At 42.7% G+C, this 26,585-nt stretch overlaps 1 protein-coding gene across 2 annotated transcripts; it reads right to left on the reverse strand.

The window, feature by feature from the left end:
• Positions 1-129: 129 nt before the first annotated feature.
• On the reverse strand, positions 130-25,448 carry limch1a (LIM and calponin homology domains 1a). 2 transcript variants are annotated; one of them, XM_076091438.1, is made up of 22 exons: positions 25,280-25,448; positions 18,289-18,359; positions 18,109-18,178; positions 17,899-18,005; positions 17,782-17,812; positions 17,567-17,677; positions 17,005-17,132; positions 16,738-16,808; positions 15,443-15,644; positions 8,227-8,356; positions 7,928-8,085; positions 7,122-7,755; positions 6,223-6,789; positions 5,122-5,224; positions 4,788-4,813; positions 4,218-4,310; positions 3,930-4,125; positions 3,692-3,791; positions 2,829-2,903; positions 2,476-2,584; positions 2,109-2,211; positions 130-1,593 (listed from the first exon to the last, which is right to left on the reverse strand). In XM_076091438.1, exons 1-22 carry the CDS (start codon positions 25,385-25,387, stop codon positions 1,568-1,570), a joined length of 3,219 nt encoding a protein of 1,072 aa, XP_075947553.1. In that variant the 5' UTR covers positions 25,388-25,448; the 3' UTR covers positions 130-1,567. The 2 variants fall into 2 exon arrangements, with proteins under 2 accessions (XP_075947553.1, XP_075947554.1); XM_076091439.1 differs by lacking the exon at positions 2,829-2,903.
• Positions 25,449-26,585: the final 1,137 nt, after the last annotated feature.

Genomic DNA, 26,585 nt, shown 5'->3' on the forward strand with positions numbered 1-26,585 from the left:
CAGAGTATTTCTTACTGATCTAAATACTTTCTACACGTCTAAATGTAGATCTATGCACATTTTTCTGGACAGCTAGTATACTTAACATGCTTACTTAAAGTGCATTTTAATTTAAAAAAAGACACATAATCCCATTTAAAATATTTTATTGACAAACATACACTTGCTATAAAAGACAATGAACTGAGCGCTCTAGTCCTCTGAGTGATGAAGACGCTGTCAGGTGTTCAGATAGAAGCAACGACACACAAAGGACAGAGACATTCAGCTCAGACTCTGGGGAGGCAACACTTGTGATAGAGGCAGACGAGGAGAGATTATAGGACATTGTGTTTGTACGGGGGAATAATTAACCGGGGAAGCAGCAAATCACTTTGTGTCATTGGTTTAGCTCATGGGAGGGGGTGGAAGAGAACAGCAGGTGATTAGGAGATCTATTTTGAATGTTTTTTGCTGGTATGGAACTGTGCTTCAAGTCAAATTACACATTGCTTACATACCTATACATGCATGATTTCATACACACACACACACACACACACACACACACACACACACACACACACACACACACACACACACACACACACACACACACACACACACACGTGCCGAGACTCAGAGGTCCGTGTGAGTGTGAAATTACTCCTCTACATACACTAGCCCTCGCATTCTTTACATAAGGCACTGATTCGGATGCAGTCAGTCTATGAGAAAAAACAATGGCTAAAACATCCTAAAGGGAAAATATTTAAAAATCCAAAGAACAACAAGTATATAATTAATAACATGCATTCTCATTCCAGTAAAATTTATTGTAAATAAAAAAAGCTTGTGTGAGTTAGCCAGATTCCCATAACAATTCAAAAACATCATGATGATGATGTACAACATACAAGAGGAAAGTTAAAGTTTAGCTGTTGAGAAGATAGCAACGACATAGGTCAAACTCACACTACTGCATCTGAGCAATACTCACAATAACTTATATAAGTTCTTCTTTCATGCAAAACTGTAAACACAAAACCCCAAAAGAAGGAGAAGGTATGACGATGAGTAAGGCATTATAATGGTCAAGCTACTTCAGGTTATCCAACCCAAACCAGTCACGTGATCAGTGCAGAAGCAGCGGTTAATGAATCAAGATTTTGAGACTGATGGTGGTTCAGCTTTTAGCGAAATATGTTAAGCTTGTGACAGAACTGAGCCTTATTTTAGCGTCTTAACTGTGCCATGTATGGGTGTGCAAAGATTTAAACACACTGATTTCTTGATTACATCCATGCTACACATATTCAAAATGTTAAATGTGTACAGTTGTATACATGTGTACAGTTAATAAGCACAAACACACACACACTGTACTTGTACTGTATGTGCATGTGATGATGGTCAATCAGTCCGCATATTAGTCCAGTTTTCGCTCTCAGTAGAATCCATAAAGCTGTTTGTGCATTTTAGGAAAAGAAAACAATTCTTCTCCATCCAATCACTGACGAGGGCAATCGGTGAGGGGCGAGGGGAGAGAGCAGAGGGGGGGGGGGGGGTCCAGTTCAAATGCAGGTCATCATAGTGTGGTGGGCTGACCTCTGCCTGCATACAAACACATGGGAAGGTGTTTAAGTCTGCTCTCATAACTTATAATTAGGTTGTTCAATAACTGTGTTTGTCTGATTGTATTCTTGTTGGAGCCACTTTATTCAACCCTTGAAATAAGGAAATAGGTGAGATGGTGTTGTCAATTCGGCCCGTAACCCCATTTTAGGAAGGTCTAAAGTTAAGATAGTTTAAATAGTTAAAAAAAGTTTAGAATAGTGGCAATACTTATAAGTAATTTTACAAGAGAGCATGAGTGATTTAGCTAAATGTACTTAACTATGAATGATAAATATGTGAAAATCCATTCCAGTCTGTTACTACTTCCACTATGTAATCCTCCCTCTCTATGAAGACCAGCTTCTTGCCCGCCACACCCTTGAATGTGGGGTAAGAAGCTGGTTAAGTCTAACACGCCTTTAAAAAATAAAGAAGTATAATAATGTAGTTAATGGGGGGCTCTCATGACTATATATGCGTGTGTCAGTCTCTGTTTGTGCATGTCTTCTCACCCCGAGATGCAATATAGCACTCGTGACAGCTCAGCAGTCCATTACGAATTCGTACATCAGTCCCAGCAGTGGCGTCACCCAGCTGCCCATCACACACTCCACACTGAGGAGACATACAGTTAACCATCAACATTACACACAGAAAGGATTGTTTTAGACAGGCTATCAAATGGTTAAATGTGTCTCCCAAACACTAAGGATGAGAATCGTATAATAAGAATTATGACTGCATCTTTTGTATGTATTCACACTACCCTGGAGATAATTGGGATGTACACATGCTTTAGTAAACTTTGTACATCTTCAAAACCTTTCTAGAAGATGTGTATAAAGTATTGTTTGTGTGTGTCCTAGAATAGTACAGTACCTTGAAACACTGTATGTGGAAAAACAGTCCAAGTGTATCGATGATCATGGCAGCTCCTTTTTCCAGTGGTTGAGAACAACCAGAACACAGTCTCTTCCCACTAACACATCTACACGCACACACACACACACACACACACACACACACACACACACACACACACACACACACACACACACACACACACACACACACACACACACACACACACACACACACACACACACACACACAAACACACACACACACAAAAAAATGGACATTAAAGCGCCTTCACTCCATTAAACAACAACGCCTAACTTCTGTCAAACATGTTTGTAGTTGTGTATGAGTGTTTGTATAGCCTCCCTCACCTGCTGGGTGAGGGAGGCTGAGGTGCTGAAGGAGAGGGCTGCTGTTTGTTTATCACAGCGTCATGTGATTCAGACCTGTGGTGAAAAAACAAAAACAAATATATGCACATCCAAAACATCCAAAACATGTTTGTAACACATGTCAGTTGATTCTTACTTAAGTAAAGCCTGTTAGGTTGAAAATTTGTATATTTTTCAAGGTTCATTAAAAAAAAAAATGTTGAAAACGCACATTTTTCCCCCTGATATAAAAAATTCAAAATGATGTTCCTATCAATACTTAATGGATCATATTAGTTAAAGACTATGTAACTTCTGAGAGATAAAAACACATTCTTCGTCATACAAATGGAAAGTTGAATTCACAATCAATAAAACGCACCATTGCTGAATCAAACACACTCGGCTGCAGCCTCTCTTGGTCTGGTATGACCAGTAGCTTAGTGTAGCTAATGTTAGCATTAGTCAACATTAGGTAAATATTGTTATTATAATGCTTATTACTGTGTCAGTTCACTGACTTACAGGAATGACTCTTCTCCACTTATGCTGATGTAACATTAGCTTAGCATTGCAGCTAAATGTTTATTATCTCATATTTGTCACTTGTATCTACAGAGGCCGCTATTTAAAGTTACATACATTTTTCGCTTTAAATCACTGTTACGTCATACATTACTTTATATGCTACCGAATTAGCTAGAATCCAGCTACATAGAAAATGCCACTTCAGACCCAAAGACTTGATCAGCCTTTGAAAGCGTTACTTTTAAATGTGATATAAGAAAGGTCACAACAACTTCACATACATTCAGGACAAACATGCAGCAATATGAGACAATCCTGAAATACAGATTGCATACCTTTTAGTAATATGTGCCTGGTTCAGCTGAGGGTTGCGATCCAGAGAGGCCGTCTTCCACAGTTCTTGTTTCTTTAAAGGTTCACCATCACATGTAGAATCTGAGAATATATATCATAAAATAACCTTTTATAAGAGAAACTCTGAGGACTACATGTTTGAACTGAGATTGAATGAGCTGTGCAAACACACACGTGAACACCTCCTGTATAACAGTGTGTATTTCGGCGTGTTCTCACCCTGGAAGAAATGCAGCTTGGATGCATGCTGATCCTCGTTCCCTGTTCTTTGGCCGTTTTGCTGCTCAGCAACGTTTCCTCGTTCTGTCCCGTTGTTTTCTGGAGCTGATGAAGTCGTCCCCGTCTGGCCCGACTGCTGGTTTAACAAACCCGTTGGATTTAAGGGTGTTACAGTCTCCTCTAGGATCTTTCTCTCCTGGAAGTTGTACAAAAAAAAAAAGACATACAAAAGACATACAAAAGCAGGGAGTGATTCTTTTGATTTTGTCAGTCTGCGTGTGATTGTACCTCTTCATTGTGTTTTCTCTCCTCCTCCTGCACTTCTAGTTGTGCTTTCTCCCACTCCTTCTTCAGCTTCTCCTGTTCTCTCTGGTATTCCTCCTGCAGAGAAAAAATGTGCATGTTAAATACTGAATGCAACAAAAAACACACATATGACACACATATATATACACACACACATATATATATACACATCCAGTACACCCTGTGCCTTCGGTTTTTCTGCTAAAGATTCAAGGTGCCATGCACATAAACACCATTCCACCAGTGTACCTGTAGGAGGCGCTCCTGCTCTTGTTGCCAACTTTCCAGGCGTTTACGTTCCTCATTGGGGTCCCAGACCCAGTGATTAACACGTTTAGCCAAGTTCAACATGGGGGTCTCAATCTACCCAGACCCGACCCGACAATCACGCAGACACACATGTACATGGACCAAAAGGACAGAAAGAGAGGAAAGGTGAGAGGACAAGTCTGACTACAGCGACTACAGGAGACGAAGGGTCAGGACAGGGTCAAAGCTAAGAATGAAGGAGAAACAGAGAAAAACAAGCTGGGGCTGCTGAGAGATACTCACAGTCACACTGCTCTCCTCAAGTCCCTCTGTGGCAGAGAAAGAAACAGACAAACACACAGATAAACTAAATATATCAGAATAAGAATCACTCTTATTGGCCAAGTATGTGCACAAATACAGGGAATCTGACTCCGGTTTTAAGTTGCTGTCAACGTACTTACACACAGAACAATTTACAGAAAGATAGAAATTGACATACAGCTAAAAACAATGACGACAAAACTGAACAAAAATATACAAAAAGTAACTGTAAAAGTAAATGATACAGAATGTTTGCAGCAGAGAACATGCTGTAAGCGATACTATATCAAATACTATAATTTACAAAGTTTACCTGTGACGGTGGGAGAATATTCTCGCATGCTGTTTGGCGATGAAGCTGGCTGAGCCTTTTTTTCCTCCACTAGACTCTCAGATAACCCAGAAGTACCGTTGACCTGAAAGTCAAATTATTCAACCAAATGAATGAAACATTAACTGAATATTTATCAAAAATGAATGGACCACTTGTTTACCAGTTTAAAGTTGAAAATATACCATCGCTTTTGTTCTTCAGGCAGTCGCTGGCTTCAGTTCATGTAAATACAATATTAAAATCAACCTGCAGAGACTCTAAACTTTACATAAGACATCCATCACTGCGAACAGCGTGAGAGTGTTTCAGGTTAGGCTCATGTCTCTCCACTGTGAGTTACAACTTCTGCCCTCTTTAAGGCAATATAAAGTTCCCAGATGACGACTGACCTGCAACAAAATATTCTTTATGTTCTTAAATTTGGAGTTTTAAACTAAGGAAGGAAAAAATACAACTGGTTTCGGGTTTGGGCAATGGCCATTTATGGTTATGTGAATTTCTTCTGATTGTTTTTAATGTCTTTTTAATGTTTTATGTCTGAATTATATTTATTGTTTTCATACTGCAGTGCGGGGTCGAAGACAAATTTCCCCATGGGCACATTAAAGAATGCGCTTCCAAGACCCGAGTCAGCTGCTGAACTGCATCTATTTAATGAAAAGAGTAACTAAATTCACAACATCATTTTTTAACAGCACCCATGTCTGTTTGTCCCCTGGGTTTCATGTTCCACTAACAAAGCTCATGAATACTATGAAGAACGGCTGACACTAATGTTAAGGTGTCAAGACTTTCCATGAACACTTGAATGCACCAGGGCGGAACATCCATGAAAACAATTCACACTTTTTTTCCATGCAGCGAAAACACAACTTTCACAGAGTAACTATGATGGATCTCCTCTCACAAGCTAATGTCACATTTCTGCAGGGTGATCTTCATAATATTGAAAAGAACTGAAAAGTATGGCTTTCTGGTCATCAGTAATGTGAAGCGTGCATTATTTACAGTATAATAAATGGACTAACCCAGAAGAAACACAGGTTTTTATGTCTGTTAACATGCCACATGTGATATTACCTGTCCATTGATTTGGATGTCCGGGTGATGTGGCTCCACATGTGTGAGCTCGGTCACAATAGTTGTCGTGATGGTACAGTTTCGGCCTCCAATCAGGGAGCTGATGGCAGAGCCTAAAGACGAGGTCGATCTTTCCGTCTGTGGAGGCGGCGTCTGCACCACCGTCTCCTGATGGGCCGAAATCTGCTCGGGGGGAACGTCTTTCACTGTCTGCTGTGAGGGAACGTCTTTCACTGTCTGCTGTGAGGGAACGTCTTTCACTGTCTGCTGTGAGGGAACGTCTTTCACTGTCTGCTGTGAGGGAACGTCTTTCACTCTCTGCTGTGAGGGAACGTCTTTCACTGTCTGCTGTGAGGGAACGTCTTTCACTGTCTGCTGTGAGGGAAGGTCTTTCACTGTCTGCTGTGAGGGAACGTCTTTCACTGTCTGCTGTGAGGGAAGGTCTCTCTCTGTCGTCTTTGAGGGATTGTCTTTGACCTCCGGTGGTGAGTGACGAGCAGCGGTAGGTGGAGTGGAAACAGATAAATCCTTCGTCACCTCTCCATTCACTCGCACCAACCCGTCCATCTGAGTGGGACAAACGCATAGAAGTTAGGATTATAGGGAGAGTCCATTTTTCTTATTTAGTGAGAATAACACAAACTCATGGATGTCATATTTATGACTACAGGCATTTTGAAGACATGGAAAAAACATATATCCTTCTCTAACTCAGTGGAGGTTTAAGGGATCAGTTGCAGCTCCTGTTGAACACATCATCTCCAATCACTTTGATTCATTCTTCTTAACAAATGTCTTTACATATAACAGACGCCCCCTTTCATGTAAGCATGAGGTCAGGCGTTGAGGTGGAACAGTGAGTATCAGATGATGCTGACTGATGTGACCGATATTCTCACCTTGACAGGTTTGTGTCCGGACTGTGTGTTCCTGGGCTGGCAGTAGGGCTTGGCTGCCAGTAAGGGGACGGGTCTGCTGGATACAGATGGAGGTGAGGGGAGTGAGTGTCCAGGCTGTGTGGTGTGAGGCTGCACATGTGCAATGTCAGTGTGTTTGGTTTGAGGCTTTGCGTCTCCTGCAATCGGTTGTTTTTGTTGTGTGGTTGGAGTCGGTTTGGATTGAGGTTCATTCAGTTCTAGTGACTGATGTGGCACATTTTCTGACTTTGTGACCGGGCTGAGGGGGCTGCCAGCTGTTGGGGAGCTGGAGGAGACTGACACTGATGTCTCTTGATGAGCAATTATATTTGTCTCCATCTCCTCCGGTTCTGTGTGCCTCTGGTCTTTCATAACAGGCGGTTCTGGTTTGAGCGGAGGTTGTGATGCTTCATTAATAGGTGATGCCGTTTTGTTCTCCTTGTCCGCCTGATGAAGGTCCTGTTTGGGATTTGCAGTGGATTTGGGCAGTTTTAGACTGTCCAGTGTTGCGTCACTGATGGTGAAGCGAAGAGCGTAACGCTGTAAAACCATGGCGGCCTCCTCCGGAGTTGCAGCATTCCTGTAGGCGTCACACAACTCGACCTCTCTGCGTTCCCTAGACAGAGAAGTAAGTAGAGAACAAAAAGTATTTGGTATCTAGGTCGTGTTTATGATATTGAATGTTGTATCGTTGCATATCAAGGTTTAAAATTGGCCAACGTTAAATAAGTCTGTCTCATGTTAAGAGCCACATACAACAGTACAAAGCGCCTCAATATCATCCTTACTTCTCCTCCACGATCTCTTTGTAGGTCTTAATGCTTTTCCTCTTGTTGCCGTCACGTCCCTCCTCCTTCATCCTTTTCTCCATCCTCTTCCTCTCTTCCTCTTTCTTGATCAGTTCCTGTGACGCGCTGCGACGCCGATTCTTCCAACGAGCCAAGTCCTGTCACGGGTCCACAGGGTCGAATAGTGGCAGAGTTAATTCAGGGTATTGCTGTTATTTCAATAAGATGCACATAATATGTTCCTCTATACTTTGTAGATTGACTCTACATGCTCAATTTAAATGTCATAAGTCTCTTACGTTTTGCCAGTGGTCGTCATCTTCCTGAAAGTTGTTGTACTGTTCGTGCATTCGCTCATTACGTGATTGGCTCAGTGGCGGTAAGTGTTCCACCTCTTCCTCGTTAAGTATGTCACTCATGCTCACGCTCCTAGAGAGAGAAAAAAAAAACAGTATAATCTTGAAAAAAATACTGAATCACTGGACCCAACATTTTCACTTTGTCCAGTTTGACTCTGGAAAACAGAAAATATTCCATTTTAATTCATTTATTGTTTACTTTGTTCACTACAAAGCAATACATACTCAGACGCAACCAATGACCTCCACACAGTAACAAAACTATGTTACTGTTTCCATAAACTAATCACAAAGCAATTAAACAAGCAATTGAGCAAACAAAACTAAGCGAACACATTCATAGGTTATAATAAAAGACTACTATAAATTATAATTAAAACAAGCAAAATAATGCAAAATAAAACTACATTAAAAGTAATGAGTTAGTAATGAGTCATGACGTGACAATGCACAGCAATGAGCACACTGTTAGTGTGGCGTATATTCATATTTTACTGGACTGTACTCTTGAAATTGAATGTGCACCGTGTGTGTGTATATATCATTGTCATGCAGAAGATCGTCCAGGTTCGCGCCGAAAGACTTACTCAGTGTCCTCAGACATAAAAGCAACTCGCCGACTCATCCTAAAACAATAACAAAATAAAGTGAATGAGAGGAAAGAGTAAGTGAAGCAATGGGCAGCAGCAGCATTCATGTTAATGTCACACTTCAGACTGGATGAATGGCAGAGCTAAATCTGAGAGGGTGGAGTGATGAAGACACAAAAGGAGCATCTCACATGATGGGAGGTAGATCGTCGTCATCCAGCCAGAAGGGTTGCCTTCGTGGCTCCCCGTTCACGTCCTTCTTCCTCTCCTCCACCTTTTCCTCAACTCTTTCCTCCACACTCTGTTTTTCCAGCTCTGCCTCCACTTTACAAGTCCGGGCAGTCGCAGGACGGGATGGAGCGGTGAGCGACGGAGAGGAGAGGGGCTCGGTCACATCTGTGACAGAGCTGTTAGGGGTTGTCATGCCTCCCTCTTGCTTTCCATCCTCCTCCCGCCGCCTCTCCCTCAGCCCTGCACACTTAGGGAGGGTTGGGGCTTTGGAGAGCGGAGCCTGAGGTTCTGCTGCCACGTTAACGACGCTGTTAAATCCAGTGACAAGGCCAAGATTACCAGGAAGTACAGCTCAAGGGATAAATCAAGACCGCATCGCAGACAACAGAAGTCGGCAGCTGAAATCTGTTTTCACGATGTTGCACTTCCTAACACACAGCCACAACGAGCTTAAAGAGTCAGTATGTGTAGTATGTTCTACCCCCATCACAACACAATGAAGGTGAGTAGAATTGTGCTCAAAACTTTGAAAAATGAAATGTATAAAATTCTAAAGCAGCATCTCTCTACAGAAACTGTCAGTTTAGATAATCCATAGATAGATCTTACTGTGATCTGTTGTCACTAGAACTACATTTTAATGAAGATAAAGAAGATCATGAAGATGTGTGAGTCCCCATTCTGTATGTGAGATCAATATTACATTTCTGGAGTTCCCCTACCAACCAATTATTATCAATTATCTTATGATTGATAAATCAATTGTGTCAGCACTATTAACTTGTGTCTTGGTGTCTAGCAAACGTTGAAAGATGAATATATCAAAACCCGGAAAATGATCTTGAAGTTTTTTGGTTTTGTCATTTGGTATGACTTATACAAATGTCTCTATGTGATTCAGCAGTGATTTACACTTTAAATACAAAAGATAACAGCTGATCACTGAACTAGAACCAAAACAACCAAAGTCATGCCAAACAAAGCCAAGGCTAAACTTCAACAGCAACAAAACCCCGAAGGCCAGATAAGTCCAAACCAAGCACAAACTTTGCCAAGCCATATGAGATCCAGAAGTCAAAGAATCCGACCACAACAACAAATCAAAGTCAACCAGTTCTTTCATATACAAATAATATAAATGAAACCACATCAAGCGTCCAGCTGCAGGCGCTCAAACATGCTGGCATGGAATCAAAACAACAACACAGTCAGGATCAACTATAACTCATCTACAGAGACTTAATAGTGTTAGTACCGCAGGCCATTTCACTTGTACACATAATCAAACCTTCATCTTTGCTAGTAAAATATGCTTTGTTAGTTGCAGTAGTTGGCCGACACCACAATCTCCTCATCAATCAAACACAGTGAAATACCTTTCACTAGCCATCTTCTCTGTGAGTTTAGGTCTGTTGCGTAGTGGCTTCATTGCAGACACTGGGGCGATGTTGTATTTAACTGATCCAGGGACCGGCAGGAACCGGTTGATGGGCTGGTTTGTTCTGGCCGCACTTGGTTTTTGGAACGACCCGGTCCTCCGAGCCATCATATCGTCCTTCTCCAGGTCAGGCGCAGGCTCATTTTCATCATATTCATCCTCATCATCTTCATATTCAAATTCACCGTGAGACGTTGCTCGGATGACAGTTGTGTCGGGGTGAAGTTGAGACGCTTCCATGGGAACTCTGGGCGTCTGTTGCTCCACTCTATGAGAGAAACTCCTATAGTTGAAATGACTAAACATCAAGCTGGAGAATCTCTTTGAGGATGCAAGCCACTCCAAGCGTGTTAGTGCCTTCTCAAACTGTTAAGACACACAAATCTCAGCCCACCTGACGTTCAGTTTCTTGCTCCTGTCCGCCTGCACGTCCCTTTTGTTCCTCGGAGCAGCGTCAGTGGTGTCCTCCCCTTGCGTGCAGCGCTTGGTGCTGGGCAGAGGCAGGAAACGGTTGTAAGTCGCTTTAGCGGTGCTTTGCTTATGGAAAACTCCTGTCCTCCTCGCCATCATGTCATCTTTCTGAGGATCCGGACTCTTGTCCTCTTCCTCATCATCTTCCTCCTCCTCCTCTCTTCTCCGTTCATATTGATCCAGGCGTGCGTCCAGCTCAGCGACAGTAGAGCGGGTGTCAGCTGTGCGGAATGGGAGGTCAGCTGAAGGAGGTGTGGTTTGATTGAGGTCTGCTCCATCTACCTGGCTGTGAGAGCACCATATAAAGCTCAAACTGCAGCAACAGTGATGGATAGTATCGTCTTAAAATCCAGGCGTGAACATACAGGAAAGAAGGCCAAGCGTACAGAATACAGATTGTAAAGAAGGACAAATTGAAAACTATAAGCCCTTCTTGCAACAAACAAATAAAGGTTAGAAAAAAGAAAAAAAACATGCAAAACAATAAATAAATAAAAAAGACCTGTGATAACATTTTAAGCTTTTTGACCATCATAGTCACACGATAACCTCCATACCTAATATATATATCTAGCTCTACTTGTCACAGCAGCATGTGCATGCATGTGTGTGTGTGTGTGTATGTGTGTGCCTTTGTTTCCTATCAAAACTACAAGCAAATCAACACAATGCAAAGAGGTGCATCCAAACTACCATATTTACTCATTCAAATAGGCCTGAAATGCAAAACATGTCACAAAACGACAATGACACGCAATTCAATTAAACCATTTCATTAGTTGTGGAACAGAAAGGGAGCTTTTTATTCCTCAATGCAGTCCACACTAATGCAATAGACTTTGGAGTCAAGCCATGGCAGCCTAAGTTGTCTCTTGTATTTGGCCTCGTCCATACCTGCGTTCCCGCTCTGAAAGCTGGGAGCCCAGGCCAATGGTAGGCATGGCTACAGTTGCCTTGGAAAGGAGTCGTCTTAGCAACTCCGTCTCCTCCCCTTCACTTGACGTGACTGTGTCTATTGGCTGCTCGATCTCAGTCACGCCCCCAAAGGTCACAACTTTGCAGTGACCTCGTCCTGCCTTTGCGGATCCGCTGAAAGGACTCCCATAATTTTTCTCCAGACAAGCTTGACACACAGGGGCCGGGCTAGCCTCACTGTAGATACAATCTCACAAATGAAGACAGGCGCACACACACACACACACACACACGCACACAGAAACACACAACAACAGCCAGCAAAAGAGCAGTGGGAAATAAAGAGGGTGGTAAATCATGAGCAACCAGAGACAGAGGATCAGACTGTGAAGACAAAGGAAGGATGAGGTGGAAATGATGAATCAGACAGGAAGTGTGGATGGACAAAAGAGGACAATGCATGGGGTTGTGTGGTTAAATCCCTTTAACACATACGTACATTCACAACACACACACACCGAGCTTTTTATCTACTCTATAGCCACATTTTCATGGTAACTGCAGCTCCTCTGGGAATACAAAAAACTCTTTATCCTATCTAATGACATCAGCGCAGAGAGCGAAAAACAAAGCTGAAGCAGTGCTCACAGCCAACAGTTGCCTCTCTTTTGGTCACACACACACACACACACACACACACACACACACACACACACACACACACACACACACACACACACACACACACACACACACACAGCCCAATTCCTTGCTCTGTTTCAATGCCTGTCATAGAAGACTGAAGAGGCCTGAAGTGCACAATAGTGAGGAGAATAAACAAGCAGATGAGAACATGGGGAGCAAAAGAGAAAGGAAGAGCTAAACCTAAGGGGACATATAGGTGCTTACAAAAGGATACCAGAGACAAACAGCGCTGAAACTGATGAAATGAATAAATAAATATTCTACTTAAGTGGCTTGACCTTAAATCTCTCTAAAGTAAACTTGATATACTTTGAAGTCTGCACGACTAATGGACGTTTATTCACATTATGGATTAAAAATGAATAACCTGTAGATCATTTTTTGGATTACTGATTGAATCCATCATTTTGTATAAAGTGTAAAAAGAACAGTGGGAAATGACATCTTCTATTGTTCTGACTGAACAACAGTCTAGAACCCAAATAGTTTCTAAGAATGATGATAGAAAACATAAAGAAGTAGCAAACTCTCATTATTTAAGATCATTGGGCCTTTTTGCTTAATAAATGACTTAAAGTAATTGGTTAACATTTTGGGGAGAGCAATTATCTTCTCTCTCTCTGAGAGTTAGATGAGAGGACCGATGTCATGTCTAAAGCCAGTTAGCTTAGCTTAGCACAAAGACTGGAAATAAGGAAACAGCTAGCTTGACTCTGCCTACCAGCACCTCTGATTCGCTAATCAACACATAATATCTGTCTTTTTTGTCCGTACAAACAACGTTATGTTACTAAATAAGCCACTGTGGGTGCGGTGATATTTGACTTTAAAATAGGTGACACAGATAGCGTGATGACACTTGTAAATTGTAGCGGTTTAGAGAGGATTCAACCCAAATGACATTCCAAATAAGGTACCGAATTCCCCATATATTCAACCACTGTTTGTTAAGGCTTGAAAAATATTTAGTGAACGCCATTTGGGTCGTTATTTCATAAAGATTCTCTTCTGCCTGCAATGATCTGCTTAAGACTGGAACTCAGACTAGAAGCACACACACTGCACATTCTCTCAAGTCATTTTGAAACCACACACTTGACATACAGCTGCATTTCAGTGCACTGTACTGCATGTGTGCTGAAACAGAGAGAGTGTGTTGGGCACCTGGGTTCAGTCATCTTGAGTCTTTCCCACTTCTGCATATCTGCCTGGCTCATGGAGGCAGAAACCAAGCTCACTGGTCGGTCCCTTTGAGGGAGGGGCTTACTCTGAGCCCTCCTACGAGCCAAGTCATCCTTCATCTTATTAGGCGTCGCCTTAACCTTCCCCTCTTCTCCCTCTTCCTCCTCTTCCTCATGGCGAGGGGCGGAGTTTAAGAAAGGGTTGTCTCTGCGTGTAATGATGTCAGGGACTGCTTCTTTCTCACTGTCCATTCACAGCGCCAGTACAGTGGCATCACACGGCACAGATGTCACATCAAGGTGAAGCAAGCACACGTCAAACCACAAGTGACCACAACACCCAAAGAGAACAATAAAAGTAGGAGAATGGGAGAGAATATTTAGCAGTAAGTTTGAGAGAAAATGGAAGAAAAACGGCGACACACGCAAACAACCACTGGCTAACCTGATCTCCTTCTCCTGCAGTGTTTGCTGCGAGGCTCGTCGAATGCCTTCCCAGCGCTCTCGGTCTTTGCTGCTACAAACAGGTGAAGGGACAAACTGATGCACCATGGGAGCAACGGGGCTGCGATGGGCTCGTCTGGATGCCAGGTCGTCTTTACGAACATCTGGAACTTTCCGCACCTCTGCCTCCTCTTCCACATCAGAGGAGGAGTCCCACGCAGATTTCTGAGAGCTCAAAAAGTAATTTTCGCAGCGAAGGATGATGTTTGGGGATGGTGACCTCACTTCCTGTTCCTCCAGTGTCGGAGGGCTGGGGTTGGAGACGAGATGGGGCGGCAAGGTAATGTCAGAGGTTATCAAAGATCCATCGTTCGTAGCAACGTAGCAACATGCGGAGTTCGGATTTGACATGCGTCCACAAATATTGTAATATGGCATGGTCCCGTTACATCAAGAAAATACCACACCAACTTGGAAGTAATTTATGGCCATCGAAACCTCTATTGAAATATTAATGACTGAAATGATTTAAACGAACCTCAGCCGTACGTTAAACACAGCACAGTAGCGAGCAGTTAGTCAGATCTGCAAACACACTCATTAATAAGCCAGATTGCTTCAACCAGATAGCTACACAAACCAAAAGTCAAACCTCAGCACTAGTGTGAATGGAGCATCAGGTAAAGAAAACCCACAAACAAAAATTACCATCGTCATGATCCGTTAGTGAACACGACCACAACTGTCAAACCACAGCAGCGGCGGCGGCTCTCATGCCCCTCCTCTCTGACCTGCTGAAGCGAATGGCAGCAGGCAGAACTTTGACTCCTGCCTTCTCCACCTTCTGCAGCTTCTTCTGCTCCAACACTTCCTGAGTCACAGCCTCCTCTTCGTGTGTTAGTTTTTCCCCATTATTCTCAGGTGCCCAAGTGACAGTCTTGGGAGTTTTGTGGTGAAGTCCGGTTCTCTTGAACTGCTCTGAAGGGGCTTGAGGGTGACTGGGGAACGGTGTGTAATGGCAGGGAAAGATTAGGGATGAGGAAGTTTGGGTGTTTTGTGTGATTTACCTTTTCCTTCAGCTCAATTTGTGGATTTTTTCCATTGCAGCACTAAGTAACATGGGTATAAAATGCATAATTTGCATCGGAGTTATTTAAAGCACTGATTTGTTGGTCCATTACCTGCGCTGCTCTCCTTCCTCCGTATGTGGTTTTCGTCGTGGAGTCGGGATGTAGGAGCTGGCGTTGGTTCGGTTGGGAAGAAACTGGTTAAAGGGAATGGAGATTCTTGATTCACTGCTGGCAGTCCGTCTGGCCAACATGTCATCCTTCCGCACATCTGGCCTCCTGCCAGAAGCATCGGCCTCCGAGTCGCTGCCTCGCCCTGGGCAGAGAGCAATGGAGCATAATAGAGAAGTGAAGAGAGGGAAGAAGGTTAGAAAGTATGTCAGGAATTATTTTAATTGGGCCTTGCATAATAACTTCTGTAAATGCCGAACGATATTCAAGACATATTAGCTCCATTTTGTTCATAATATCTCCAATGCTATTCCCAATTTGCTCCATGTCAGTAAGGGCAAAAACACTGAAATTAAATGGGACATGACATTTCTAGACACTTTTTACAGCTTTTTAGGCATTTACAGTGACACCAAACGGCGAAATCAGCTCTGTATTTGTCCATGGGGCAGCCCTTCTACCACCATATTAACTTTGAAAAGACTGACAATGTAGTTATGTGTCTCTCATTATTATATTGGCAGTCATTGAGGAACATTGATCACTTCTTCTCTTACCATCTGTTACAAGGTTATTGTGCATACATCTATGAAGTATTCTGCAAACACACAGCGAGACAGAATCCCGTGTCTTTCTTCGTTGTTGGGTAATAAACATTAGTTGGTAAGGCAGCAGACTTTCTCTGTGGCCTCCTGGGAATGTGGGGAATAAGTCTATTCCTGGCTCTGGAATAGCGTTTTTCTTGTCACCCTGCTGCACAAATATTATACTGTCAGCATAAAAGACACAAACAGGATGCCTGTGACACTCACCCTCAAACACACACATACAGACAGACATACGACAGGCAGGATGTTGACCTCAGCCTGTGTTTCCCAGGTCCAAATCTGTAGTGATTGCTACTCAGACCAACAGCTGCTGCATCTGGGGCACCCACACACACACACACACACACACACACACACACACAGTGTCTGAGACGTTCAGCTGCTGTCCACAGCCCGCCTGACTGGTCATAACATACCAAGGTTAAAACCCCAACATGTTAGAGAACAGCAGTCAGGCTATTTATGGATGAGTGAGTGGGTTATGTTTTGCTGCTTTAAATTCTCATGTTTGTACACAGATCACGGGGCTAGCTTAGCTTAGCATAGTGACTGGAGGCACGGAGAAACAGCTAGCCTGGCTCTCTTTTATTTTTTACTTTTCCTACTTAAGAGACATTTATCAGAACAAACCATCGCCGTTGCCTCGATTCACCACATCAGGAGAAGGGCTGTGCTGTGAGCGAGAGCCAAAGGAGTCCAGACTGTCAGAAACAAAAGGAAACAGATTTATTTTTAAAAACATATTACTGTTCAACATTGTAAAATCACATGAGGGTTTTCTATCAATGGTTTGGAATTGAGTTTCTAAAATGTAGTAAATGTCAACAGCTGTATTTAACCTCTCATCAGCAAATGTGAAATAGCCCTGGTGTGTGCGTCTTGACAGATGTCTCTCACCTGTCTAGGGAGTTGTCGCGAGTGTGTCGCGGTGGAGACAGAGAATCACTCCTCTCGGAGTCCCAGCAGTCGTATCCGCTGTCCCTAACGCTGCGCTTCTGTGAACTGTCGCCTCCTTCCTCACTCTCCTGCAAACACACACAAAAACACACATCAGGCATCAGGAAAATATCGGGAAAAAGTAGGGAAAATGCATAAATAAGCTCACTTACGAGAAAAAACATGGTTTGAGAAATTGATTGGAAAGGAGCAAAGGAGCAAAAGGAAGAAGCCAGGTGGTCTTGTTATTTTAATAGACTTCCAATTGATCAAATAGATAAAATGTGCAGAGCCACTCTTCTTTCTCAACTCTTATATCGTGTTTCTCTTTTTGGTCTCTCCCTGAAATAGGAGTAGCTGTGGTGTAACACAAACAAAAATGTGTTTGTGTCCTGTGTCTCTCCTGCCCCCCCCCAACAAAAACAGGAAACTAACAAATGCACCCCCTGCACCTCCTCCACGCTGCTATCTGTCTTTCTGTGTGTCCCTCTCCTCCCCCGTCCTCTTCACCGTGTTCACTCACCACCTTCATGTGAGCAAGAAGCCCTTCAAACTCCTTGAGGTTGAGAGTAGGGCCGCTGTAGGATGCGCAGCCGCTGGCAGCCTTCCCAAGCCAGAACACAGTGTTCAGCACCTGAGAGACACAGATTCAGGGGTTTCATGTATATTCATAAATGCTAACATACTGGCATCGAAGATGAAGCAAGGTAATTAAATGAAAGGACAATAATTGCTCACATTTTTTATTTTGCGGTTGCAGTCAGAGTCCCTGATGAGAGAGAGGTGTGTTACTGTCGTGAGAACTACATTCAAATGTACATAAACAGGACAAAAAAGCCACACGAGCCTATTTACTTGAGGTTAGCTCGTATGGAAGTGTCTTGCAAGTCCCCGGGGTCAAACAGCTGGGAGCTCTTCAGGCCCAACTCCTCACAGCCCCGCAGGAAGACTGACAGGTTGTCCTACAAGACAGACAGCAGGGGACCACAGACAGTCAGAGTTTATCACTTTGATGAAGCGGCTGGTTTACAAGGACTAATGTCACACTGGAGAGTGTCTTCTTACCAGTCCAGCGATGGGGGTAGGCAGTCTGTTGATCTTTTTGACCAGCCCTGGTTTGATTGCACTCAGCAGCCTGAGTGGAGGAGGGGAGAAGCAGAGATTTATTGAGTCTTAGAGGAGGTTATGTATGTTGTTGCGACTTCAGACATCAAAAACCGAGTGGGGGTGATGTCAGGGGCTTACTCGCATAACAGGATGCCGTTCTCCAATCCGCTGCGGAAGTCCTTGTCGCCAAAGCTCTTCCCCGTAACAGCCTGGAGGACAGGAAGAGACAGATGTAAATGTTATGTTTTAATAACAGATTCATCTGTTGGTTATTTTCTGATTAATCAATAAATTGTGAAAAAAAATGTTCCCGTCAAGTTTCTAGAACCCAGGGTGATGTCTTCAATTTGCTTGTTTTGTCCAACCAACAGTCCAAAATCTAAAGATATTCAATTTTCAACGATATAAAGTATCAAATTCTCACATTGAGATGGTGGAAGCAGAAAATGCATTTTCTTATTGACAATGACAGAAAATAAAAAGATTAGTATTGTGCAGATATCGATATTACAAAATAAATTATTTGATTTATTAATTAATTATAATTATTGACAATTCATTTATCATTTAAGTCATTTATCCCACATAAATGCAAGATATTCTCTGGTTCCAGCTTCTCAAATGTAAAGATTTGCTATTCCTCTCTGTTTTGTAACATTGTAAATAAAATATTTTGGCATTTTGAAGATGTGTTTTGGGCTTCTGGTACTTCTTATGGGGTCCCTGCTTCCTGACATTTGTGAGTTTAAAGGAGGAGTAAAGTCATTAAAAAATAATCAATATATTAATCAACAGTGAAAATAGGTATTATTTGCAGCCCTAATGCGATCGCTATAATTGACAGATACATATCAAGTATAAAAGTGATTGAAGTCTGTTGAAATGTGCCCCACTGTGTCCCTGACAGAGGAACCTGCTGCTGCCCGGTTCACCCATCCCCCAACATTTTTTGCTTCAGTAGAAACCAAATTAGAGTGACGCCAAGCCACTGACACACTGCTCTGTGCCCTCATTCCAGTTTCCCTGATTTGGATGCACACGGTCGTAGCCCGATCAAACGATAACCTCAATCCTCCGACCTGGACTCCAGTTTGCAGCCTATCCTGAAGAGGCAGGAGAGGAGGAGGAAGCTAACATTGACACACTAACGCAACACCAACCCACACACACACACGCACTGATTTATAGAGCGGTTGTGTAACCAGCAGCCAAAGGTGAATGGAAGAAAAGAGAGATTTGACTCTTTGGATTTCTAATCCAGATTAGCATGGATTATAGTTAGCACCAAAACTGTTAACTGCAGGCAAACACTCTCTCCGTCTCTACTGCTCATGTACTGTATACTGCATGCTCTTCTACATTCACATAACCTACATTTACTCTGAGCCAATATGACAGAATGTGTCTGCAACTGACCAAAATAATAATATGAGGTTACTTTGATGGCAAAATACTTGAGTCCTTTTGCTTCTTTGCTTTATTAGTCTTTGTCTCGTCTTTATTTCTAGTGATATGCATGATTCATTTCCATTTATCCATGTACAGTTCTGATGCACGTGTACCACATGCATGATAGGAACACACACACACACACACACACACACACAAAGTGCATCTGCAGCTATGAAAATAGCCTATTGTTTTATCGTTATGTAAGTGATGACCAGATGTTTCCCATTGTCTTCTTTTTATTTTCCCATTCTGTTGTCGCTCTCACACACACACACACACACACACACACACACACACAGCTGTTGGCATATGTCATGTTTATCAAGGTTTGACTCCAGGTCTTTGAAACATTTACAGCATGGTCATGCATAATTGACGGGTAAAAGAGAGTACTGCATCGAGTGACAGCAGGACAAATGTGTTTGTGTTTCATGTAGGTAGTGTGTGTGAGAGTGTGGGATGCAGGACACAGACAGTGGGTGGGGGTGGAGGTGGTTAACGATTGGTTATGTGTAAAATGCTGAAACTGAAACACAGTAATTAGACACAGCGACTGATGTTTTGGATGAAAAGGTCTAGAAAATGTAAGCAGAGGACAAACGATTGTGTGTGTTACTGTAAGAAAGAGACACACAGCTTGTATGTGTGTTAAGTGAGCATCCACGTCTGCCACAAAAACACAGCCAAAGAAAGGCCTTGGGGGTATTTCAACGCCAGCAACGGTAATTCGAGCCTCCCTCGCTTCCTCTCTGTCCCCATGGTGGATTGCTCTGCTCTGTGTGGGTGAACGGCAGCAGCAGCTACCATTTAAAGCCTGAGCTGGGACTGTGTGTGGGGGGGGGGGGGGGGGGGCAGAGGAGAAGCAGAAGTAGGCTAAAGTACCATTTACTTCATTTTTACAGTTTTAACAACTTTAAAAACATGGAAAGAATGAGAGGCTAGAAAAACAGAAAGTAGGAGAGGAGAGAAATGTGCATTACATCAAGTTAGAGGTCTAATTTGTTGCTGTAACGCATTAAAGCGATGAGACAGAATGTTGGTAATAATAACATGGGGCCATGCTGCTGACAGTTTGTTGTTTATGTTCATCATGGGACAGTTAGGTCTCCTGAGTTGACCCTAGGTTTGTGGCTCTCATGTGTTACCATAATCATTGGAGTCACAGAGATGAGCATATATAAATAGATGATAAATAGAGTGTTTGACAATAGCTGCTGTTCTTAAGATATACTTTGGATAAAAAAATACCTTTCACATGTTTCTGAAGAAACACAGGCCAGAAATAATCTCTTTTCTGGTTTTGTAATACACAGGAACCTCAGAAAAATATAGATGTTTATTTTGTATGAAAATATAAAATAACAGAAAGCAGTCACAGACAAACATGTCTGTCAATACAACTTTTGGTTTACATCGTACAAATTTAGCGAGGTCATATATCGTCTTTGTTTGGATTCAGAAATAAAAGTTGCAACTTGGGAAACAAATGAAAGATCCTTTCATCTGTGAAGCAGACAGTACAAATGGTTTGAGGACTCTTGGAAAAGAAACAAAGTGTTGTTTAATGACCTAAAGCAGATGCTTTGGTTCTGTGGTGTTGATGCACGGGAGGCAGAAACTAGGGCTGAATGTACTTTACTTCCAGTAAAGCCAGTTGATGGAGATGTTGAGGGTTAGAGCCCCAGTGTGATGCACAGACTGTTTTTATTTGCGGTGCTGCAGAAGCATTAGCCTTTCTATAACGTGATCCTGTGCTGTAGGCACTAATGGACTAACGTGACATGCAGAGAAGAGGAGAAGACACTAAAGAGGAAAAAAAACTGAAAGAGAAAGAGAGAGATTTAAAGTCATAATCCAGATGGAGGATGAGTTTAATCTGGATCAAAGTAACTAACCAGTGACTCAACACTAGCAAACATCTCTTCAACTGCTGAAAATTGATATTTGTTCAATACGAGGAACAAAAACACCTCCGTGTAATCCAAGCACACTTACTGTACTACATATCTTTATCATAGTAAAACAAATTAGTGGTAAAAGCATACTACAAGTTAATTTATGGTAACGATTAGGCGTTATCATAGCGTAATCACTGCATGTAGTACTTTTAATTCAATTAAATATAAAATGTGGCAAACAAATGATATTTTAAACTGACATTTTTAATATGCCTTTGTATTTCACTCTGCACTGTACATAGAACTGTAGTCATACTTATTCAACATACTTGAAGCTGTTAGTTATTAAATCTGTATTTTACCTTTTTTCTTTTGTGCAATTCAAGTAAATTGAAGTATAAAGTACAAAATTAAGGAAATGATTTGACTGTTTCTGTGCACTTCAGGGTACATTGCATCCTAAATAGGGTACAGTTTAGTACTCAGTCAAAGTTGAAACAACACAAACTAATGCTGCTTGAAAATTCTGCTCGATGCTAATCAGAGCCAATCCATCATGTAGCATGATGCAGCATGCTGATGCTTTACAAAACACGTTGAGATGTCTGCGACTATTCTGGCTTCACAAAAAAAAACATTGAGGCATGAAAGACGTCTCTGTCAACAGCAAGTCTGTGTCATCATTACCTCACAGTCTTTCATACAGTATTCGATGCATGGAAAATCCCATGAATCCCTGCTCTCAGACACAGCTGGCTGTCTGAGACCATTGCAGTTAATCTGCCTCGGACAGACAGCTGTGACATCTGGCACACACACACACACAAACACACACATTCTTCCATTTATTCCCTGCGTGACAGACGCCTAACTCTTGCTATGTACTGTATGCCGGTGGCAGCAGAGGTTAATTGCTGTCCCTAAAGTTAACTTTGTGTTTCTCTAAGCCTGTGCAACTTTAAACTGCTCAACGTCACATCCAACAGGTGTAAAGCACAGTCGATGGTGCGCATCAGCTTTGAGACGGTCTATTCCCGCCTTGTCTCGTTTTTAAACAGATAGAAAAGGTCTTGTCTGTGCCAGTCGTATTTCCTGCTGGGGTCACGGGGTGATATATAGCCTACTGCTTTACTGCCCCCCCGTCCTCCCCCTGGAAACAGTGACACCTGAGAGCCTGCCCATGTTATGTTCCCATAGTGACCAGTGTCACCCAACCGGGGCGTGTCTGAGGAGCGTGTGAGCAGTATCATGCATATCGCTGATTGACATGTGTGTGTGTGTGTGTGTGTGTGTGTGTGTGTGTGTGTGTGTGTGCATACGCTTTGCATACTCTTACAGACATGGCAACACACATACGCAGGCTGAAAATGCTACATGGAGCGTAGTGCAGTATGGTATACCCTGAATCATCCCCACCTGTGAGAGCACATACATACAACACTAGAAATAGAGTCAGCCTGGACGGCCTGAAAATAACTGGAGAATTAGGAGACAGGAAGACGACAAAGCAAGAGGGACAGCGAGCAAAGACACCGCAGGAGAGATTAAGACTTAGAGGCCAGCATTAACCCGAGACTACACTGCTGATGTTACGTAGTATGTTTTTAAGTACAGACCACAATGTGTCCATTGCGTTCAGTATCAAAACGTGTCAATAATTGTAAGTTGAAGCCATTTTTGTAGTTCTCAAAAAACAATCATTGTGTTTGAATGCTTGGATGTACCAAAGACAACGGTACTGAATGATACGTTTGAGTAATCCACAGGTGCAAAAGTAGATTTGAGTATGTTGTGTTTCAGAGAAACAGAACATTAAATTAAGAGTCAAGCTAGCTTTTGTTTTTACCTCTAGCTATATTTGTTTCTTGTAAATGTTTGTATCAACGGGGAGGAAAAACTGCATTCTGTAAAAACACTTTTGCAAAAAAGATGGTTGTAATGTTATTTATCTGGTGTTTGGAGTGAAATTTGTGATAACGTGTTTATAGCGGACACCAAACTCAAGCACCGTATTGGTGCCAGTATAAAACGTTCTAACCATCAATTAGTGAAATAGTATGCTGAATACAACACGGCACTTTAAAGGTTAAAGGTGCTCTATTTTTTGGAGACGTGTGAGAATTACTAAAAGCCTAGCTGATAACTTAATCCTTCGAACTGGAATATATACGCCATCTTTTGTCATCCTTTCTTGTGATTGAGGGCGCAATTATGATGAGAGTAAGAGACATCATTCATTGAAGGGGCAACTGTGCAAGTTTGGTGGAAGAGTATCTGTGCATATCTCTAAAGCAAATATAGGCCAATACTCTCCACAGACAGAAAAGTCTTTTTTCATAAATGCTGATAATTTAGATTTCCGTGCACTGTATTTGGGACACTTGACAGATCTAAAGTGGGTGGATGGGAAACGAATGATCGACCTCTGTGGCCTCTGGAATTCTGAAAGTAGTCATGGAGGAAAGATGGCAAAATATTCAACTTTGACAGACCGATAAATAAAAGAAAACAATCTTTAGTTGCCACCCCTCTCCTACTGGTTGGGACCAGTTCAGCCCAAACCTGTTTAATTCCTTGTGATCAAATATTTTTTTAGAGGCCTAAAGAGGTTAAACTATCAAGCTTTGCTTTTCTGTCCTCTTAATAAGTCTAATGTATTTGTCAACCCCTTGTGTCCTTACCCCGGTTGATAACCACCGTTATAAACAGTATAGAATCTTTAATACTGTTTGGATGCATGTTTCATCTGATTCAGAGCAATTAACAGATCTGTTTAAATAAGCAATCTTATATCTGTTTTGCACATTTGTTCTGTTTTGCATGTCTTAGCCTGTCTGTCATCTTACTACTTCTATAACAATGCAAATAAGCATTATATCTCTGCGTTGTATTATAATTGTATGTCAGGACTGGGTTTTTACAGTCTAGCAATGACTTTCACATTTGTCAAATAACAGATCTATTATCTAACTTCTTCTTCTCCATCTACCACAGGGTGTAGTAGACCGGCTTGTGGGAGTCCTGTGAAAACACAGCCAAGGTGTGAAGTTAAAGCCAAAACTTTCACATTAAAGTATAATCGTGTTGTACATCCAAGCCTTTGGTTTGTTTCCCAAATCTGAGATTGTTGTTGGCAGGTATAGCTATAAGCTAAATCGGGGACATGCGAAAAATAGGTCATAACGCAGCTCCACGGGCAAAAAGAATGGTGATTCACCACTCAGGCTTATAGAGAGAGGCGTTTTTATCCGAGCAGATGATGGTGGGAGCGATGCAGCAAACCGCAAACGATAATCTCATCCGATGCGATCAACGGCCGGTAGGGGCCTACTGGTTACAGCATCTCATGCGTTAATACCATGGCAACCGGAATCCACTCGCGCACGAAGAAGGGGGCGTCACACCTTTATAGCAAGTCAAAATAAAAACATTGATACTAATCTAACGGGAATGGCTACTTTGAGAGGATTACATGTATGTTTTGGTCGGTGTTTAAAGTCCCCACCGTGCTCCCGTGTGTGTTTTAAATAACACCAAGAGACACACATGTGTTAAAACTTTTGGGACATATGTTCGACCACGCGCCGCAGAGCCGTTGTCCCACACGGTAAGCGGACACTGCATCGTCCCTACAAACAGGTGACGACGCACCGGTGCTGTGGGTATTTTTATCCCCCAGTGTGGTGCGTTTCTGTCCCCGCTGCGGTGCAGCAGTAGCCCCCCCCCCCCCTCCCCCCCTCTCTCTCCGAGCCTCCCTGAGCGGTCACTCCTTCACTTACCTCTATCCATTTCTGTGCCTCCAGACACGCTGGTTCGGGATGGTTCGTCCCCGGCTCGTCCATCGGCGAAGCATCCGGGTCATCTCGACCTGCAGCGGGGGTAGCCATCTCCGGGAAATGCCGTTTACCGAGGACCAGAGTGTGTGTGCGTGCGTGTGGGGGGGGGGGGGGGGGGGGGTGGACAGTGATGCGTGATAAGATGCGTTTGTGGTTCTCCCCTCCCCGCTCCGTAAAGTCCGTTGTTATCCTCCTCCTCGCTTTCTACCGTCGACCGCCCCGCAACTCCACACACCAGGCAGTGCGTTGCGTAGCTCTCTCGTGCTCTCCCCGCGAGTCCTGCTCAAACTGAGGTGTCGGAGGGGGGGGGGGGGGGGGGGGGGGGAGCTTCTCGCGACCCCGTCACTGCAACACGAGCCACGCGCTAAAAATAATGATTCTTGTAGGCAGCCTAACTACGCGAGGCTGCCGCCGCGCATTTTGTTTAGACGTGAACGCGCAGGCAGGAATCTATGCGGGGGAGGTCGAGAGAGATAGAAAGCAATAGAGAGAGAAGGATGGGGGAGCTGTGAGGTCTGTTTGAGTCCATGAAAGTAAGTCCACAAAGACATTTCACATGCACCAAAAAAGTCAGAATTATTTAATGTTTCCACATTTTATTTGCTTAGTTAATTGTTAAATTAATTAGTCCCAGGGCTGCTGGATTACCAAAGACAAAAATCTACCCTGGGGCCTTCAGACCCTATAGGGACGTTGTTAATTTAGTAAATTAAATAACGTTATTTGTTGTTAATACTTTTATTTCAGTTGATATTGTGGTACATATTCCTACAAATAATTGTTTAATCAAATTACCACAAACTAACACAGTAAACCTGGGCAAAATGTAAAGAAGCTGCCATCTATAGATGGCAGCTTCAGTAGTGTGCTCTGTAGCTGGCAGGTACTTAAGGAAACACAATATCTATTTACTCTTTTTCTTGTGGAGAAATAATAATTGGTTGACCTTTAAGTGGATACATTTAAAATAAAGAGTCTATAGATAGAAATATCTACAAAATGCACATACCTCAGAGCATAATGTTAACTCCAACAGGATGCTAAAACCCACCAAAATGGCCTTACTGACCTCAAGTATAGCCACAGCCCTGCCTTTAAGTTACTATAACAAAGAAGTATGCCTAAACTCTTACTAACTGTATTTCACAGACTGACCAAAGAATGGTTTGGCAGTCGTCAGTAATCAGTGCTGTTGATAATAAATGCGTGCACGGGATTTTGGTATACATCTATGCCTTTATCTAAACAG

The sequence above is a fragment of the Anarhichas minor genome, unplaced genomic scaffold, assembly GCF_050575085.1.
Source record: "Anarhichas minor isolate MPS153535 unplaced genomic scaffold, ASM5057508v1 ptg000014l, whole genome shotgun sequence".
In the NCBI taxonomy this organism is placed as follows: Eukaryota; Metazoa; Chordata; class Actinopteri; order Perciformes; family Anarhichadidae; genus Anarhichas; species Anarhichas minor.

Bases quoted from the DNA above. Each gene is read 5' to 3' on its own strand.
- limch1a (XM_076091438.1), bottom strand. From the start codon at position 25,387: ATGGCTACCCCCGCTGCAGGTCGAGATGACCCGGATGCTTCGCCGATG. The intron at 17,813-17,898 runs GTAAATAGGCTC...CTCTCTCATCAG, and splicing joins TCCATACGAGCTAACCTCAA to GGACTCTGACTGCAACCGCA. The intron at 17,678-17,781 runs GTGAGCAATTAT...TGTGTCTCTCAG, and splicing joins GCAACCGCAAAATAAAAAAT to GTGCTGAACACTGTGTTCTG.